At 38.4% G+C, this 20,371-nt stretch overlaps 1 protein-coding gene and 1 non-coding gene across 2 annotated transcripts in view; both read left to right on the forward strand.

The window, feature by feature from the left end:
* The first annotated feature begins 681 nt into the window (after positions 1–681).
* Positions 682–20,371, forward strand: part of LOC136280201 (low-density lipoprotein receptor-related protein 5-like) — a 42,480-nt gene continuing 22,790 nt past the window's right edge. The window contains exons 1-12 of the mRNA XM_066165020.1: positions 682–811; positions 2,594–2,706; positions 3,790–4,189; positions 4,617–5,029; positions 5,508–5,633; positions 6,249–6,648; positions 7,038–7,447; positions 8,138–8,260; positions 9,290–9,683; positions 17,503–17,912; positions 18,975–19,097; positions 19,651–20,062. Coding sequence (XP_066021117.1) covers positions 2,634–2,706; positions 3,790–4,189; positions 4,617–5,029; positions 5,508–5,633; positions 6,249–6,648; positions 7,038–7,447; positions 8,138–8,260; positions 9,290–9,683; positions 17,503–17,912; positions 18,975–19,097; positions 19,651–20,062 — 3,284 coding nt within the window. The 5' untranslated portion in view covers positions 682–811; positions 2,594–2,633. The remainder of the gene's footprint in view (positions 812–2,593; positions 2,707–3,789; positions 4,190–4,616; positions 5,030–5,507; positions 5,634–6,248; positions 6,649–7,037; positions 7,448–8,137; positions 8,261–9,289; positions 9,684–17,502; positions 17,913–18,974; positions 19,098–19,650; positions 20,063–20,371) is intronic.
* Positions 14,282–14,354, forward strand: Trnar-gcg (transfer RNA arginine (anticodon GCG)). Its single transcript has one exon. It is a non-coding gene; the product is annotated as a tRNA-Pro (tRNA).

The following is a 20,371-nucleotide window of genomic DNA, read 5'->3' on the forward strand; positions in this document are numbered from 1 at the left end:
CCAGCCAAGAGTTTGAACAGGAATAGGCCATCATTGATATTAGGGGGTGGGGGGGGGGTGGTGAACACATCTGAAAACTGTTGCCACTGATTGTTAGCCTTATACATCTACTTCAGTAGGTGACGTTTATCTTTAATCTCAATTACAACCTTTTTTCTGCGTCAGAGGTGCAAATTGTATGTCATTGTTCAAAAACAAAAAACAACTTGAATAAAATAAAAAAAATAACTTGTAAATGAACATGATGTTTTTATTGTTATGTTATGAGTATTGGTATTCACGGTTATCAATACACTACTGTAATTATTCTTCGTTTGCACGATAGGAGAATTTCATGTCTTTGATCCACCAGTTCCGGTGTCAGTTCGTGTGCCAACTCCAAGCCATGGGCCGCTGAATGATGCCGATTCAGCTTCTCGAAAATTCACCCTTGATTTTATAGGGACCCCTGGAATCAGCAAACGACTGGGACAGAAAGGAGCACATAAGGAATAGCTGGATTTTTACGTGACATTTTTTATATTATTGTTTGTGCGAGATATCTCTGATATATCGGCGATATCTCGGAACAGCCGTTGAAGTGTTTCCTGGTACTCATCACCGACTTGTAGATTTCATTGGAGGACATTTGAAACTTTTGGTCAAAGGTAAGGCGACCCTTGCAAAATCTTCGTTTTTCAGACGTCACTCAAACACTATCACTCCCATTTTCCTGTTAGTTAGACCGGCAGAGTCTTGTTTGCTGCGTTCTTATATACATCAGCTTTCTGCGAGAGGTGTCTAGTGATCAGTTCTACAAAAAGTACGAAAGGTAAGACATTTTATTGACGTTGTTTTGTGTCACTTGCTACAAGGTTATGAGGTGTGATGGGTGAAATCTAGCCGGGTGGATAGATGTAAGAAAACTGTTTTTGATATTTTTTTCCTAATTTGATCTATCAAAATAACGATCAAGGTTGCAAGCTTTTTCAAAAAGTAATTTCATTAGCACGCTGGAGGCTAAAACACTTCACTTTTGAATAGAATGAGATACTACTCTGTGGGATTATGCACAGGCATGCGTTTTTTAGTTGACTTCTTATACTTGCAAGGAGATCGTCAGAGTAAGTCAGTATACATTTCCATCGACGCTGTAGTTATTCGAAAATCTATTCCCAAAAAAATTTCTTTTTTTAACTGAATTTGGACCTATTGGCAAAGCTTCCTCTACCTTCCGACTCTGCTTGCCCAATATTACGTTATGGCATACATTTCTGGGATTTCATCTTATTCTAAACGCCAGTTATAACTGTCATGCTTTAGAGAACGTGCCGAGACAAAACTAGGTCGTGTTTATTACTTCAGTATCTCTATGACCTTGGAATGAAATTACTGCTGACTAAGCCGGCCTTTGGATAGTCAATTAGTAACTTGTTCGTTAGCAAATTAGTATAGATTTATTTTTTTTATTGATGATAAAATGAATTTTATATGCTATTCACTGTCGCGAATAATGAATTGCAGTACAGATGATTTTCAAAGATCAGGGCTCTGAAATTGCGTCCGTTATTTTTGACCTCGTAATTCTCAGAATTCAAGATGTTTTTAAGTGTTTTTGTTAAATCAACCAATCAGTTTTGTTTTCTTTATTCAACACTCACTTTAAATAATTTTCCACTCGGAAAATTAACAATGACAATTGAAATAAGTATGATTTAATTTTTCGTACTTGACTTTCATCAGGAGTTACCAGGTGTCGATATATCGTAATATAAATATGTCATTAAATTAACCGAACAGTGATAGTTTTCGTGCACTCAAGGACAGGCAAGGTGATTATGTTAATCTGCGTTTCCGATGTTAAAATTTTCGTTGGATAATCCTTGGCTGCGGATATGTATCGCAACAAAATAAATATGCGTTATTGACCGAGCGAAAGGTCAGGATGCTTTGCAGCGAACGGCGGATTATTTATTTTGGTTACTTTCAAGACGTACGGTGCGATCCCGCTGTTAAAAAATTGCAGAAAATTGGCGAAAGCCATGAACTATTTGCACCGGTTGCGACATTTTTGCAAGTTTGTTTTCATCGCGGGTAATCAATAAGGAGCATGTCATTACCTTTCCGAGTTCGAGTAAAAGACAGGCTAAGACTGAGTGTAGAAAACAGACCAGTAGACCAACAACTTTTTTACCGGCTGATGTTGAAACTTATTAAATTTTTTTTGGTGATCCTAATCAAAATTTTCGCACTAATGTCTTCTGGTTAGAGTTTAGCGTTCATTGTTCCCCTGAGCATCATACCTTGTTTGAAAGCCTTGAAACTGTGTACGAAGAGGAACTTTGTCATTATAATGAAGAAGAGTTGATTTTGTCATGATAGTGCCGTTTTTGTCGATTTAGAATGTGAGCAAATGAATTATTGAAAGAAAAGATGAAACTCTAACTAAATATTTTTAATGCAAAAAAATGTCCGATGTGCATGTTTGTACAGGCACGCCATTACGGAAATCTTGACATCGTTAATTAGTGATAACACATAATTGTTTAAGTGTAGCCTTGTTTCTGAGATATTTCAAAATCGTCTCCTAAAATTTATCATTAATGTATTTTAGAACCAATCAGCTGCGACTTCAGATAGTTGTGCCTGAAAGAATGTATTCTGACATGATGGCTGAGCGTGGTTTACGAACAGTAGTGATTTTTGCCCTGCTGTCTATCTGTCAAGGTGAGTGTGAATAGGGGAGGGGTGGGTGGTGCGCAGTTGCTCAGATATTGACATTGATCCAGAAACTATACATTCTCTGTCGCTTTTCAGAAAGGCTTAGTTAAGGTGGCTTACATTAATTCATTATGAATTGTATCCTCTGCACTATCTCGATTCTCTCCTTAGGAATGGTGTCTAAAAATGCCCAATCAGGCCTACATGCTTGTTGTGCTTTAGAGAAAAATCCTTATTTTAGGCTTTATACGCCTGTGATTCGAAAACATGATTAGTTGCCCCCTTTCTTATTACGATTCAGTCAAAATATCCAGTTTTTTTCTCAAAACTTTACAAACGAAAATCACATTTGATTTAGCACTGCCTTTATTTTCAGTTTGATACTTTGAGATGGTTCATGTGGAGTTTACTTTTATAGAACCTTACAGAAAGAAAAATCTTTATTTCTTGGTTATGATTCAGTCATAAAAGAGTATTCCTGAACTTCCTGTGACTCCTGAGTCACGGGAAGAGAAGTTTAATTAAGGATGTTTCCTAGAGTCTGTATTGTAGCTATGGTAACCCTGTAGGAGTGAAAAGTTGAGATAATTAGGGTTTTTGACACTCTTTTTAAGGGTATTTCCTGAAGTTAAGTGGGGTTATATGGATTCTATAGAAAATTAGTGTACCACTGTTGTAAAGGAATGCCTTGCCATTTGATGAAAGCTTGCAGTTCGTTTTCTCTTTCAATGACATGTTCACTTACTCTGTTGTAACAGTTTATCAAGATTGAACGAAAGGGTTAAAGTTGTTCATAAGACTGAATTTTATTCTTACGAAAGCTTATACGAACCAATCCTCACAAAGCAGAAACTGAACTGATCTTAATGAAAGTGAAAACAAATTGATTCTTATGGAAGAGAAAACGAAGTGATCTTAACGAGAGCGAAATCGAATTTTAACCTTTAAGTATTTAGGAGGCTATGTCTGTCATGTTCAAGTAGATTTTTGTCGCAAATGTTCAAGAAATATTTCCACAGCAATAGACACCTCTTCTTTAGTCCTTTTTTTCCACAAGTAATATTTATTTTATGCTTTTTCGACGTGCAGGTTTGGAAAATTGTACTGAGCCGTGTCTCATATACACTGTTGGGAACAGAATTGACGCCATTGAGTTAGCTTCTTCCAGAGTGGTTAACCTGTTATCCAATCTTACATTCCCCGTCAATCTCGATGTCCATGTAAGCGAAAGAACATTATACTGGAGCGACGTCAGCCATCGTGCCATCAAACGTACCAACATGTCCAGTGGTGTCACGAAGGACATTATTACAGAAGACCATGGATATGTAGGCGACCTTGCTGTAGAATGGGAAAGTCGCCTACTATACTGGACAGATACGTCCTACCGCAGGATTGAAGTTGCCTCGTTAGACGGCACCAAAAGGAAGGTGCTCCTCACCGATTCCTCGAGCTATCCGCTTGGAATAGCGGTGCACCCAAAGAAGGGGTGGGTAAAAAGTGTAAAATGGTCGCATTGAGCCGACTTAGTTTGCGTCTCTCAAAGAATGTGAATATGACAAAGCATCTTTTTGCATTGACATGGTTTTCTAAAGAGGGGCTTGAGAATGAAATGAATTAACTGTTTTCTAGAGAAAATAATGGGAAATTGTTTTCTCTTGCCGTCATGGGAACTATACTTGCATCGCTATCTCTGGAAACGTTCTCAGTGAATTATTTAAACTTATAACAGTACTAGTATTAGAAATTAAGAACAGCAATCGAGAATGGTCCTTTTTATTTACAGCGCCATCCTTGTAGCCCTTATTTGTAACCTGCGATGGGGTGTTCCTTAATTTGAATTTTGCTGGGAAGGCGAAGCACCAGCAAAAAGAACGAACGATGAAAGGGAAACCCCGTTTCTTTCTTTCTTTCAGATGGATGTTTTGGACAGACGCGGGGCAAACTGCCAAGATTGAACGAGCAAACCTGGCTGGCTTCGAGCGAACTGTCTTGGTCGATCTCACCGGTTCATCTCAGTTCTGGCCACGGAGTATTGGCGTAGACTATACAAACGATCGCATCGTTTGGGTTGATAGCTGGACTGGTACAGTTGATTCAGCTGACTTGCAAGGGCAAAATAGGCGAATGGTGGCATCTCAAGTTACCACGTATCCGTATGACTTCATTCTCTATGGCGACACGCTTTACTGGAGCGATTGGGTGGACGATACTATCGAGATGCTTAACTGGACAACTGGCGATTATTTAGGAAACTTCAGCGCTGTGATTTCCGGTAGTGTTTATGGTCTCGGTCTATTCGATAAATCAAGACAACCAGCGTCAGCAGGTAATAAAGGTTAAGTTAAGCCTTTCAGTTCCCATGAACATAGTCTTGTTTCAAGTATTCTTCTGTTGGCTTGACCATGAATTCTTTTTTGTCGATAAAACTCTTGCTTGATGTACCATGAAGGACTCGTACGGGCAAGTTTGGAATAGGATTCTACGACTCTTGGTCAAGCTTAAAGATATGGTAACCAAAAAAGAAAATATGTTTATGTTATGCTTTTAATGATTATTACGTGAAAACTCAAGAATACAGTTAATATTGATACTCAGGAAAGGAAGCAAATTTGGGTTTTTTCGTGGTTTCTCTTCGGGGTAACAAAAGCCATATTCTCTTCCTGCAATTAGTTATGAACAAAGCCGGACATCTATATTTCTAAATGAGAAATCCTGTTATTTCACAACTGCAATTCAGTTTCAATTACAATGCAATTGAACTTTTTGAAATATGAAATTCACTTAAAAGGTTCTCTTCCTTTTAGAAAGTCAGCTCTGTAAGATAGACAACGGAGGCTGTAGTTACTTGTGCCTTTTGACACCTAACGGATCTCTTTGCGCCTGTCCTGCTGGCAGTCCTTTCTCAAAAGATGGTAAACGCTGCCTTACAGGTAAGAACTTTCTTTTTCTGCCAGGGGATATTTTAATGATGGTTATTGCCATACGTTTACTAGTTGCTGATTCTGATTCGAATGTCCAAATAAAAACTTTACGAAGCCTAAACTGAAACCAGGGTTAAATAACAGTAGCGAGGATACCGTTTTAATTAGGGGAGGTCAGATCTATCAATGCCGTTCACTGAAAAGCGAATGCCGCCCACTTAGGGTTGAAATTTTATTTTTGGTGACCATTTCTTGATTTTCTGACTATTACTTGCGAAATAAATCGATTTTGTAATAGATTGACCATATCAGTGCTTTGTAAAAAGAACAATGATATCAAATTTAAGCTGATCGATGTTACAAGTATGAGCCATCTTGGAAAAAGGCTGCTACTTATAGTAATGTGACAGAGGTGAGTGCTACATAAAGACGACTGTAAAGAAAGCGTAGAACTCAGCCAAAAGAGATTATAAGTAAATCAAAACGTCCCCAAGACTCTAAATATCTCAGTGATCTATGAACAATGTCTGGAATACTTTAAATGTCACCTAGAATCCGAGACCCTGTTCTCCACTACCTGGAAATTGAAAAATAACTTTTCCGTTAGAATTCTTCTCATCTCAGTTTCAGAGATTTCAACATTTCTTCTCTTTGCTGAGGGATCAAGCCTGAGACAAATGGCTTTCAACGCTACAACGTCACGAAGAATTCCCCTCAAAGTACCTGCATCAAAACCCATTGCGCTGGATTTTGACTTTTTGGAAGAAAAAGTCTACTGGACAGACATAACTCTGGGAACAATCTCCCGAGCGTATCTCAATGGATCATCTCAGGAGACCGTGGTCAGAGTTGGGCTCAACAACCCATATGGACTTGCTGTAGATCCGTTTGGTAGGAATATTTACTGGACAGACAGCGCAAAGCAAGTTATTGAAATAGCATCCACAGATGGACTCTACAGACGAGTACTCATTAAGGATAATTTGCAAAATCCAAGGGATATTATCCTAGACGTCACTCGAGGGTATACAAGCGTATCTCATTCTTTATGTGATTGTTTTAAAGATTATTCCAGTCAGTTTGTGTAAAGCTTTTAGTTTCGTGCGCCAAAAATCAGTAAATTCGTGAATTCGTTAGACAAAATTCGATAGAAGAGTTGTTTGTCATTGAAAGTTATATCTGGTTATGTGCAAAATGATTGGCCAGTTGTGGCAAATGATGTCAGATGTGATCGTTTCTTTGCGTGCCATATCACCAGTGGTATCTTAATTTCATTAAGAAACGACATCGATGCAAAATGACTTTCAGCAGGAATATTTTTTTTTCATTTTTTTTCTTTTGTTTCGAAAAGTTTTTTCCAATTTTTGCTTTTATTTTACTTCTGCTTTTTTTCTTGCTTTTCATCACCAATAGGTACATGTATTGGACGGACTGGGGATGGGACGAGAGGATCGAGCGAGCAGATATGGATGGCACAAACAGAGGAGTGATTACTCGTTATGGGCTGCTTTATCCTAACGGTCTGACTCTAGATGTTTCTAGGAATTGGCTCTACTGGATCGATACTTCTTATGGAAAATTGGAAGTGTACGAGTTTCCATCTAACACAAGGAGAACCATAATACCCGCATATAGGGAACCGCTTCTTACTTCTCCATTGGGGTTGACATTCTTTGGGAGTAATTTCTTTTGGACTGACACACATCTTGATGGAATATATCGAGCGGACCGTAACACTGGAGGAAACGCTTCAAAAGTCCTATCTACGTCTTCTCGACCAGCTTTGATTCATGCGTATGATAGGAACATGAATATTACTCCAGGTATAATTCAACTTCGATTATCATATTTATAGAATAGAAGTAGTGCGTAAAACGTACAACCGAAGGCTCGTATTTCATTAATTGCGGTACACAACCAAGCCGAGATTATTATCGGGATACGCAAAATGGTATTTTACATGTGCGACAAACTGTATTATGGGTGTAACACGAGATACTATTTGAGCACAAGTCTAGGTGAAACTTATTCTATTGCATGTTAGTTGCTTACGAAGTTGGACGGTTTTTCTTGGTCCACACTGTACTTATCGTGACATGCATTTAAAATAAAGTCCTTTGGTCACATGTTCTGTTTGTAATATGGGCCTTTCTGCAAATATTTGATGTACATTAATGCATTTGGTTTGTGCATTAAGAAGAACGGTTGCTTTCGTGCTAGTCGCTCTACTCTCTCTTAGTGCAACACCAGAGATCCAACCAGTAAAAATCAGCCGTTCACGGTTGTATATTTGCTTTCAGTTCCCATTTATTGTCATTATCATTATCATTATCGTTATCATTACCATTATCATTATCATTATTGTTATTATTATTATTATTATTATTATTATTATTAGTTATTGTATTGGCCCTTGCAATTCAATCTTGTTCTGTTTCCATTTTAATTCTTGGCAACTTGTGTAAAATTTAGACAAAATGAAGTTGTACTAACCTAAGTATGTTATTTTGTAGTAACGGATCAGTGCATCAACCAAAATGGTGGATGCAGTCACTTCTGCTTAGTCTCAACCAGTGGTAAAAAATGTTTGTGTTCTGCGGGGTTTCATCTTCAAGATGACGGAAAAGGTTGTAAAGGTAATATATCACAACCATCCATTACATACCTGAGTTTAACTAAAACAGAGTGGCGTGTCCTGGAAATATTTTAATTTCTCTTTCTCAACAAGCACTATTTATCTCTTAGTGTTTATGACAAAACTTTTCCCGTAGACTGGTAACGAGTTAGTTAAAAAGAATTAATTTTCCATTGTTTTTTAGATTTACTTTTTATTATACGAAACATATTTTTCAGCGGTAATTATCGATATCCACGTTCTCTTTCAAAACCGTTCAGAGGCAAAGTTCAAAAAACGGAATTAATTGATGAGAAGGAAAGAAGTTACCTAGACTTATTTTGTTGAGCGAGTAACGAATAATAATGTTTCTGCTCGTGCGCAGCTGGTTTAAACGCATGATGTGATCTAATATGCCCCTGCTAAAACTCAGGGATATGTGGAGGATATTGCCCAAGTGATATTCCTCAATTTTTAAACCCTGCGTCCACTACGATAAGTCTCCGTTTTAAATTTAAAATAAGAAGAATCGTTTTGTCGTTCCCTATTTCCCATTTCTCATTTCCCATTTTTCATTTCCCATTTCCCATTCCTCATTTCCCATTTCCCTTTCTGCGTTTTACATTTTCCATTTCCCATTTCCCATTTCCCATTCCCCATTCTTCATTTTCCATTTCCCATTTTCCATTTCCCATTCTCCATTTTCCATTTTCCATTCCCCATTCCCCGTTCCCCATTCTTCATTTTAGTAACGTCCCAGTAAATCAGCCATCTTTTAGTAACGTCTCAGTAAATCAGCTATCTTGCGTGTTCAAAATTGAATCATTTTTTCTCAAGTGACACAGGATACTAATATGAAGCAGGTTTTACATTTTGCATGTGTTTTCATTCAATCCTTTAAATTACTAGTTGCCACTGCCTATAATTGTTTTTGGAAAGGCGGTGACTCCTTCCAGAAAAAGAAAGGCTTTTCAGGCGTCAGTGATCTTAAAAGTAGACTTCCTTATCGCAGTGTGCAAACATTGTAATACGTATAAATGTTTTCCTACAGCTCAAAGAGAGATCCTGCTTTATGCAGATTATTCGCATAACAAGATAGTGAGGGTTTCTCCGCACGACTCTGGATCACGTGATCGATTGCTGTTTTCAAACATCTATCGTCCTTTCGCGCTGGACTATGATCAAGTAGAAGACAGACTGTATTGGACAGATTATGGAAAGATCTCCCGCGCATTTCTTAATGGTTCTTCCCAAGAGACCATAATTGATGAGAACGTGTACACCACGTACGGACTCGCAGTGGACAGTGTTGGAAGAAATCTTTACTGGACCAATGCAGGAAAAAGTATGTTGGAAGTTTCTAAACTGGACGGTTCTCGTCGGATGTCTCTCATGACTCATAACATAGATCAACCCATGGACATTATTCTGGATATATATAGGAGGTTAGTTGTAGTTAACAGATGGATTAGTATTCAAGTTAAATAGGCAAGGGGATGGACAGATTCTGAAGTTAAGAGAGAATTTTTCTGGAGACCGCGTGAAATCAAAAAAATGTGGCACATGCCTAGAAAAAGCCCTACCTTCATACTTCGCTCAAAGATACCTTAGGGTAAGTCTATAAACGTGGTATAATTTTTTTGTTCAGAACTGTTTTTATTTTCTAGAAAATCACCAAACACTGTATCGAGCCCCAACCGCCATAACAGTGGCCGAAATGAAGCCGACGAGTAGGGCAACAAAAACGTTATTCTTCAAAAGCGCAAAAGAAAGCAAATCTTTCCGAATATTATCTATTTGTATACGAGGTATTAACAAATGATTTGAACCTAATAACGGGATTATTGATATAACTATGAATTATTGGCGAATATTTGAAAATCGCCAAAATTTAATTGATTAAAAATTTCATTTTGGAGCAGTTTTTCAATAAAAATTTTTCCTGCTCGGTATAACTCGGAATCACTTGAGATGAGCATTTCTGAAAATTGGAAACGATGTTCTTTTCAAGGATATAAAAATTAATTTGGGGCTCTTAATTACTGCGAAGAAATAGCCCGATCTATTTCGTGCAAATCGCAACGCCGCTGTGTAAACAACCGCAGATAATCCAATTATTCTTTTATTATCGAAGCCATAATTTCTGCAAAATCTTACCGCTTTGAGCTGTGCTTTATCAGAAACTCAATATGTTACCCTTACCTTCTGAAACCAGTGATTAAGGAATGATGTTTCCATTATTTTTGTTTCAAATCGCCATGTTCACTTGAAAAGTGTTTACAACGTCCGGCTTGACCATTTACAATACTCGAAGCTGTTCATAAATCGTCGCAGACCATCGCACCTCTTGACTTATTTCTGCTTCCAAACAACTCCAGTATATACAAAAGTCTTTTTTGCACGATAAACCAAGATGCTTTGATTGCTTACAGTTTCAGTTAAGAAACGTTTGGCTCCCCAAATGGCACAACGATGTTCACCAACGAAGTCGTGTGTCATCACTCATGTTTGTCACGCAATCACGCTAAACGTGCACAGGACACCCAGACAGGCATTCGTCTGCAGACATCGCTGTACCGAGTGCAGGGCCAACTAATATTTATTTCTTAGTCAGTGTTATGTTATAAACAAAAACCTGCGCGAATTCACTTAAAAAACGCTGTAGATCTCTTTTGAGTGTTTTGAATCAGTGCCATTCTGAAAAACTACTTTTTGACGTTTTCGTAAATTTAGTCACCCCCTGGTACTGACTATACATGCGTTGTTATCGACTCTATTTCCACGACTTCGCGCTTGCAAAGATTATATTTATCAATAGGCACTTTAAGTATGACGTTTAACGGCAAACGGCAAACGCAAGCTTGCCTTTCATTTGGTTACCTATTTATGGGTAAATCCTGCACAAAAAATAAAATAAAATAAAATAACACATTCACGACAAACACAAACCTACTTAATTCCGTGTACACACGCCTAAAGACAGACGACAGAAATTGAATTTTTGACGTTCGCGGGAAAAACAAACGTCATGCGTAACCTCTCAAATGACAAACTTCCCAGTTAACTAAAACAACTGGAAGTTAATTGTCTAGTGCTCCGTGATTATATACATCACCTACGTGTCCCTAGTGGATCGATAAGGTCTACCATGACCTTCAGTGGCAGGCAGACAGGTTCCACGGTGAGGCGTTCTTTTCTAATGACACTGGAAAAATTCTACCGACTATGTAATCAGAACAACAGACTAACAATTTCGTGCTTTGAACGTTAAACTTCACTAAAAACGTAAATCTTCGAGTCACAAAGTCGGCCGCTTGTATCAGGCCGCGAGACAGTACGTGTTATTTGATATCGCCTGACTGTAGGTCATTACAATTACATTTTTTAAAGCTTTGGACTTACACAATCTCTGTTTTTTGTTTTTGTTGTTGTTGTTGTTTTTTTAATTTTCCTTACGATAGCGTGCTCATCAATTTAAACCTTTCGATTTTGTACCTTGATTGCTACGATGATAATGGCCATCGCTAGAAACTTGACAGTTTTCTCAACTCGAACTCGGAAAAAGTTGTTTCCCGTCCCTTAATCAAACAATTAATCGGCCATTCTTTGAGATCCCGAATTCTCGACAAGACAGAGGCGGCGTACCCTCGGAGATTCAAGAAATCAGGAAGTTCCTCCATACCAGCTAACTGAATGGGTTTTATAAAGCAAAAAAAGAAAGAAAGAAAGAAAGGAAAAGAATACAGTGTCATATACTTTAGGTGTTTTCCTGGTCAATGAAACCAATATTCAAGCTACATGTAGTTCGTCACTGCTGACAGGTACAGCTAAAACAAAGGGCTTCGATCTTGCTCACGTAAGGCTGCTTACGATGAACGGAGATATCGCTGATATTAATGCTAAAAAATAAGCAAATATCCTTCAGCAATGAAATGGAAAAGCTCTTTAACTTGGACTTTGCTGCCATTTCACAAAGATTGTACGCATTATATGTGATAGGGCGTCTAAGCGCCAGTTCCTTTAAAGCCGCATTCGACAGCTCTTGGATTCTTGCTTCACTTGCAGCGGCCTCCAAGTCGTCATCAGACAGTTCCTCGTCATCCTGGAGGGTCTTTATCGCAGCCAGTCGGGAAAAGAAGGCAGCTATTTGATTTGCTGTAAGGAAATCGTCGCTTGTAAACAGGCGGTTACCACTCGCATCTTTGGCGCTTACCATCGCACGTGCAACTGATGCAGGGTCTGCTTTCTGTCCTGATTGTTCCCCCAGTTTAAATTTGGCAGTAAGATAGGCCTTCTGGCTGGAAGTAAATCTCTTTCGTGGGGCACCAGCCCTTAGTGCCCAGCCCATTGGTACTTTTCTGCACGAATCTGGTATGATGTCAGGTCTACTGTTTGCAATAACCTCTGGTACTGAAGGAGTCTCGCCCTCCAGTTTCTCTCCATACACCTTAACAGCTCTGTCTGTTAAGGTCTCGCGCTCTAGAGCTCGCTCGTGTTTACCACAATCTAAGTGTCGCTGCATTGAAGAATACCTTAGGAATGTCCGTGTGTGGTATCGCGCTTAAAAAATGCAAACAACGGTAATTTTAAATTCTGGATTTAAAACTTTTTCCCGGAAATAAAAAATAGGGGATAAGAAGGAAAGAAAATAAGAGCGTATTGGTAACCGAGCCTCCTTTCGAGTGACATGTTATTGCGTGACACCATCGCAAAAAACGAACGTCAATGATTCACTTCATCTGTCAGGATGCTCTGGCTCGTTCTATAAAAAACAAACTTCCATTCTTATTGTGAAAGGAAGACTTGTAAAATGTGAGTGTTCCGAGCTGAAATATGGTTTTAACTGTCCAGCAATGCGACGTTTCCGGCAGGAACCTTCGTGAGATGTTTTCACTGTGATTTGGTATACACCGCCTGTAGTACTGTACTATCGAAGCTGTGGTCAAGTCTCTTTATAACAAGATTGAGGCAAGGAACCAATCTTAGAAAGGTGTTTTTCGCCTGGTGAGCTTAAGAAATCCAGTTTACAATCTAGTATAGGTCAAAGCGATAAGATTTTGTTGGAATTATGGCTTCGATAATAAAAAGCCTAATTGGATTATCTGCGGTTGTTTACATGACGGCATTGCGATTTGCACGAAATAGACCGGGCTACTTCTTCGCAGTAATTAAGAGCCCCAAATTAATTTTTATATCCATGGAAAGAACATTCTTTCCACTTTGTAAAAATACTCATCTCAAGTGATTCCGAGTTATACCAGGTAGGAAAAATTTTTATTGAAAAACTGCTCCAAAATGTAATTTTTAATCAATCAAATTTTGGCTATTTTCAAATATTCGCCAATAATTCATAGTTATGTCAACAAGCCCGTTATTAGATTCAAATCATTTTTTAATACCTCGTATACAAATAGGTAAAATTCAGAAAGACTTGCTTTCTTTTGCACTTTTGAGGAATAAAGGTTTTGTTGCCCTACTCGTCGACTTCATTTCGGCCATTTTATGGTGGTTGGGGCTCGATACAGTGTTTGGTGATTTTCTAGAAAATAAAAACAGCCCTGAACAAAAAATTATACCACGTTTATAGACTTACCCTAAGGTATCTCTGAGCGAAATATGAGGATAGTGATTTTTCCGATCATGTGCCACCTCCCAGGCGGTGATAAAAAAAATTCGCTCTTAAAACGGTCATAGGCGTTCAATAGTTTCAGCGCTCCAAGCTGCGACCGTTTTGGTCGCCGTGGCGAATGAAAAATTTTATAAGCGACTACAATTTTCAACAAATTTGAAAAAAAAAGTCTAAAAATCTATAGATGTTTGGTGGAATTATCAAACGTACGAACGTCAATAACGCAACATGAACTATCCTCCCAAACGCTGTCCGTCTTCGTTCCTTTTTTGCTTATTTATACACTTTTGTATTTGTATTTAGATAATAAGTAGATATCACACAGGTCACAAATACTTTCTTGCGTGCTCTGATTGGACCCTTTCCGGCATATGACGTGGCATATGAACCTCGTAATAGACCTCGCTCACCTTAGTCTCTGTGGCTCAGTGGTAGAGCATCGGAACGCGGAATCCGAAGGTCTGAGGTTCGATTCCTCATGGAGACTCAGAATTTGTTTTTTGTCCCACGCTCGTGACAAGACGAAAAACATCTCTCTGAAGAAAGGTCTTAATTCAATATTAAGTACGTGTCAAATTCCCATTATAATAAAGCTCGGATATAACACGTACTGTCATTGGTTGAAAGAGCGTGCTCTATGAGAGTATAGAGCATAGACCTGAGCTAAAGCTGTCACGCCATCTGCCAAATCGTATTATGTCCGACCTTTTCCAGGACTTCTTTCTAGCTTTTCTTTCGTTAATTGAAAGTGAAATTTCGGAACAAGCGAGCAAAGGTTTGCAAAAATGCCAGGCGCAGTAATTTACGTTACTGTAACGTGAGCAGAGACAAAAATCTTCAAAGATAGACAGATAGACAGTCCGAGTTTTTTTAACGGTTTTCACGCTCAGTTAGATTGCGAGTTTACATACGGTAATAAAAATCAAACACAGCTAACACTTGTATAATATATAAAGTTTCGATTTCAAACAGAAAAAAACAGGAATGATGAAAAACATAACCTGGCATAACTGTTAAAATTCATACTAATCATGACGGTGTCAGAGCGACTTAAGGTCTATCGCGGCTAGCTAATCATGGCGATCTTCGGTCATCGCAGTGGAGCAAGCCTCAGGAACTAAATCGACTACCCTTCGAGTGAAAAAATAAGAGCTTGCCCTGATTACCTTTCCGATGCGTTGAGTGGAAGACCAGATCAGTCACTGCAACCGAGTTTTACGGCGCTGTCATTCCGAGCGATCTTCATTTCTTAGTGAATTCCGCTGTTGTTCATTCATAATACACTCAAAAACCTTCAACAGTTTTTTTTCTACTTGTCATGTGAAATAACTTGCGTATTTTTGTGAGCCACAAAGTATTAGAAACTAAAAACCTTCAGGCAAAAGTGTTCAATTCGACATGCCGAGCTATTTTAGTTTGTAAACTATTGCAGAATATGAACTTTTTTGGTTTTTGAACTTTGATGGTTTGACATTTTTGACAGCTTTAGTCTTGTACAACCAATCAGATTATTTGAACCATTCTAACAGGGATTCTGATTATCTTATTGTAGCGTGCTTTATGAGAGTATAGAGCATGCTGACGACACTGTTGTTCGCTTTGGAAATAAGATTTGCTTTGAAAATTGAAAGCAATTCTTGGGGAATTTAACGGATTCTTTATTATAAAACAACTGTGCTTGACTGTGCTTAGGAAGAAGTGTAGGGGGAAACACGAGACGTAGTCGAGTGTTTCTCCCCACTTCTTGAGTGCTCTGGGCCGCTTCCTAAGTGCTTTTCAACAGAACAGAGCACAGTCAAGGCTTCTCTATTTGTTTACTAGAGTGGGTTAGCAAGAGGACGGGAACGTCATTTCAGAACGGCGCGCGCAGCAAAAATGTCGATAAGAAACTGGGTCGAGAACGTCGTCGCGTTGTGTTGAAAAGCGATTTAACAGTCGTTGCAGCGAGAATCCTCACCTCGGCTCTTTAAAGATCACCATCACCTTTGAATTTTCGGTTTTATAGACCACTCTAAGGACAACGAAATTATCTTCTTTGAGAGTTATGTAACAAGCGCAAACAGAGGATAGTTTGAAACTATCCCATTCCAGTTTAGTCTCGAGTCTGCTGATTCATATATCAAATAGGTTTTTTTCTATGATTTGTATCGCTGTCATTTCGTTTCGTGCAGCTAGATTTTAGCACCACTCGTTTTCCTTCATAATTTTGTACAGGATAATTTGGAAATCGTCGTCGTTTTTCCCCTTGTTTACTGAATATTCTTCTCAATTATGACAGTTAATCTCTTTTGAGCACCACCTTCCTAGAGTTGAAATGCATTTTGAACGGAATTATCAGGAGTTATGGCGAAACCATGTAGAAACCAGGCGACCCAATGATGGAGTTGTTTACGATGAGTTCCTATTTATCTGTGAAAGAATGAAATGAACTCAAACTAGTCACCAACGACCAACGGTTAGACTTTGGAAGAAGACTTCGTTCCTGTTTTTGTTTTGTTTTGTTTTGTTTTGTTTTTGTTTTTGTTTAATTTAATTTTTTTTTTAACGAATGAAGTTGTTCAAGACTGAATCAAATTAATATATAAGCCGTGCCGAAATCAAGTTGATTGTCATTTTATTTCGAAGCGAGAGCATGACTTTCTTGTCTTAGTTTTCACCGGCGCTGATCAAAAATTTCAAACATGAAAAAGTGCATACCTGAGCTATTCTCGATCTTTTTTCATCTCTGACTTTCAATTCGCAGAAAAGTTTTCAATCACGGTAGAAACGACAATAACAACAAATAACACTGAATAATACAGTAGGTAAGCGTCGTGATATTTCATTTTGATAAACTTCAACATGAAGCAAGTTAAATTTATTGATGAATTGATTCATGATATAATTAACAGCGTTCCATTCTCAGAGTTTTTGTACAGGATTAAAGAAATGTATTAAAGAACAGCCCTTTCGCTGTTCTAAGCCTTGCTCAATTACAAGAGTACTGAGCCCTAAAATCTTGGATCCGGCGCTTGCCAACGATTGTGTTTCCGTTCGGGAATTCAGCATAAATGAAGCGGTAAATTTTCCCAAAATACACCGAATAAACCAAGGGAAGGGACCAGGTTATCCTGAAATGAGTTCTGAAATAATTCCAAAAAGCACAACTCGTTTATGAGCGCAAAATTTATGCAAATCCCAGGCGTTTTGATTGCGACGGGAAAACCAGCGTAATGACGTCCTGAACTTGTTGGTGAAAACGGCAACGCTAACACCGGAAGTCGAAATAGAGTCGTGTCCAGACTATCCGCGCGCTTTCCCGTTCTGAAATGACGTTCCCGTCCTCTTGCTAAATCACTCTACTGTTATTCCACAATTACTTCATTTTAGCAAATTAGGTCATAATATTGCTCGCATTTTCCCTCGCTCCTACCGTGCTCGGTAATACAATGCAACTCACAAAATAGTCGTGCGTATTTTATTCTAAGCCGTGGAATGAGGTAGAGAGATTGAATAGCGTGAACTTTAATGCAAAGTACAATTGTTTGTTTATTAATAATTATCTTTGATTCTTTTTCATTTAGTCAAAGTTGTCAACAAGTCGCTTACTACTCATGTTTTGCATAACATTTTTGCATAACATGTTTTGTTTATAGAGTGATGTATTGGACAGACCGGGGCACTAACGCAAAAATCGAAAAGGCTGAAATGACAGGCAGAAAACGTGTCGTTATCGTTAGCTCAGGACTGTATCGGCCAAACGGTCTCACACTTGACAGAAAGAGAAACCGCTTGTATTGGATCGATGCAGGGTACCGAAAAATAGAATATCTGGATGTGAATCGAAATAAGAGGGTGGTGCTGCTAAGCTCTTACAACCTATATCGTGCCTTTGGTTTGACCCTCCTCGGAGATTACTTGTACTGGACGTCGGGTCGGTATAGATATCATAATGGTGTTTATCGAGCCGATAAGGAGACTGGTAGCGGTGTCACCAATTTCATCAGCGGTACTGGAACGCTAAAAGGCATTCGTGGATATAACCTTAGTGAACCCTTTCCAACAGGTGAAAATAAATTAAATGAGCAATATCGCATTTTGCACACATCTTTAAATACTAGTCCAAATTTTTCATAGTTATATAATTTGGAACTCCAGTTGATCGTTTGCATTGCTCTCCATCATTAGTCCCTTTTGTTTGGTTTAGGTCTTTTTTTGTTTGTCCACTCAGCAAACTAGCAGAGTCTTATTCAAATTGTCGCCGCGTTACTCTTGTAAGTTCTTGAGTAATTCCTTCCGAGGTTGAAGGAAGCAAGTTCCCATACATGCTCTTAAGTGTTACGAGGACTTACAACTTGCAAAGCAGTCCGTCGGGAAATTTTTCAGTGGGTGGTTCTATTGCGCATGAGCCAATTGAAATATCAAGGGGCGGTCTCAGAGGAGTACAAATTAAAGACTATACGGTTCGCTACCGTTTCTCGCAAGTTAATTTCTTGTAATTGATGGTGGTTTCCCCATTATGAGTATATAGCTAACTTTCATCATTTTACTCATATCATCCCTTTTTCGTGTTCTCCACATTTACACACGCTCAACGTAGTTGTGAGATTGAGTTAAGAAACTTTAACTAAGTACAGTGGCACTGCGTATCTATAAGTGCTCTGTGAATACTCCAGTTTACACCATTTTCGAAAATTTCATGTAATTTCTCTGATTGTCTAACCTCTAGCACATTTTTGATCCACATAGCTTATATTTGTTGCGAAAATTTATCGTATTGGTAGTTAAAGCCTGCATTCGTTGGAACGCGCCTCAAAGAATTCATGTCGATGAGGTCACTAGTGTACCTGAGACACTAACTATTTCCACTTTTTACGTGAGTGCATATGGAATCTTAATGGCCCAACCATAAGGGTGAATCATGCCTTTAGAACCTAAGCGTACACACATCATTGAAATATTATGCGATGAAGGACCGAATGGCTGGCTTTAGAACCTTGTGGGCTATCATTAAGGTCCCAAAGAATGGCTCCACGATCCTGAAAACTTCTTTTCAAAATCCAGATCGTTTTACCATTAAAACTAGTGTCTGAATGTAGTAAATTAAACGATATCTTTCTTTTAACAGAAGGAAACTCTTCTTGCCTTGGTGATTGCAGTCATATTTGTTTGTTGTCTCCTAACGGAAGTACATGCGCATGCCCAGCTCACTTTACCCTTGAAGAAGATGGGAAGACTTGCAAACATGACGGTAATTAAATGCACCACAAACTCCTTAAAGATACAAGAATCCAAATTTTTATTTTTATGTCATTTGTATTAAGAGCGTCGTAAAGTTTCAAAAATCAAAATAAACATTTCAATTTCATGCATTTTTATATTTGCAGCATAGAGGGCCTCGGCCAATGAAGTGTTTTATCTGAAATAGCACGAATTCTAGACTGACGCCTGAAATCGATGCAGGGGTGTTAGCCACAGTGCCTAACATGTTGCAAGGATTGATCAAGCCACTCCCAATAGGATACGTTTTTAGTCCTTGTAATGATTTAAATGCAAAGGGAAAAAGTAGTTATGTATTTGAAAAGGGAGATCACATGGTTGACTAAATGGTAAAGCCGGTCCTCCTCAACCCCTTAGCTACTCAAATACAATTTACATTATCAAAAATTAATAAGTAAATTTTTTTGGCGTTAAAATTTGAATTTTTCAGCGCTTTTGTAAATCTCTTAATATCAGGTCCCTCTTGAACTAGATAGTTTGCTAAACTGTTCTAAGGTTTAATAATTTACGGTTCTTGTTTTTAGCACCTCAGAAGATATTACTTTTCGCTGATGGTCGTCTGAGCCAAATATATACATTATCTCTCGACGAATCGAACACAAGCGCCAAATTGGTACCAATGGCACATATCCATCGTATGCGTCGACCTGCGGCACTTGATTTCGACAGTACAGAAGACAGAATATATTGGACGGATACAAGCTTGAATACAATATCTAGGATGTTTATCAATGGATCGTCTTCAGAGACTGTCATTTCCAGAGGAGTTTATTATCCTTATGGGCTGGCGGTTGATCCAGTAGGAAGAAATATTTACTGGACTGATCATTCTCTGAACAAAATTGAAGTTAGCAGAATGAATGGATCAATACGAAAAACCTTGATTACCCGAGACCTAGATGATCCACGAGATATAATCTTGGATATCGACAAAGGGTAAGATTATCTTTAGGTTTGCAGTTTGGCGGGGCGAGGAGGGGGGCGGGAACGCTGGTTATAAAGAATGAATTTGGTCAAAATTAATGAAATTTAAATCCCTACAACTGCTCAGGAACAGCTTTTTGGAAGTGCTTGTGGATCAAAATTTTGTTTTGTCTGAACTACCAAATCTTAACTTTAGAAAACCTCAAACAGCACTTACCCACAGTAAATTTTCTAGCTAAAGCGCGACTCATTGATCACTTGCATTGTGAATTGTCTCCACCTTTTTCATACTCCTGCCTAATAAAGCTTAATTTTCTTGCA

Source organism: Pocillopora verrucosa, chromosome 4 (genome assembly GCF_036669915.1).
Source record: "Pocillopora verrucosa isolate sample1 chromosome 4, ASM3666991v2, whole genome shotgun sequence".
NCBI lineage: Eukaryota > Metazoa > Cnidaria > Anthozoa > Scleractinia > Pocilloporidae > Pocillopora > Pocillopora verrucosa.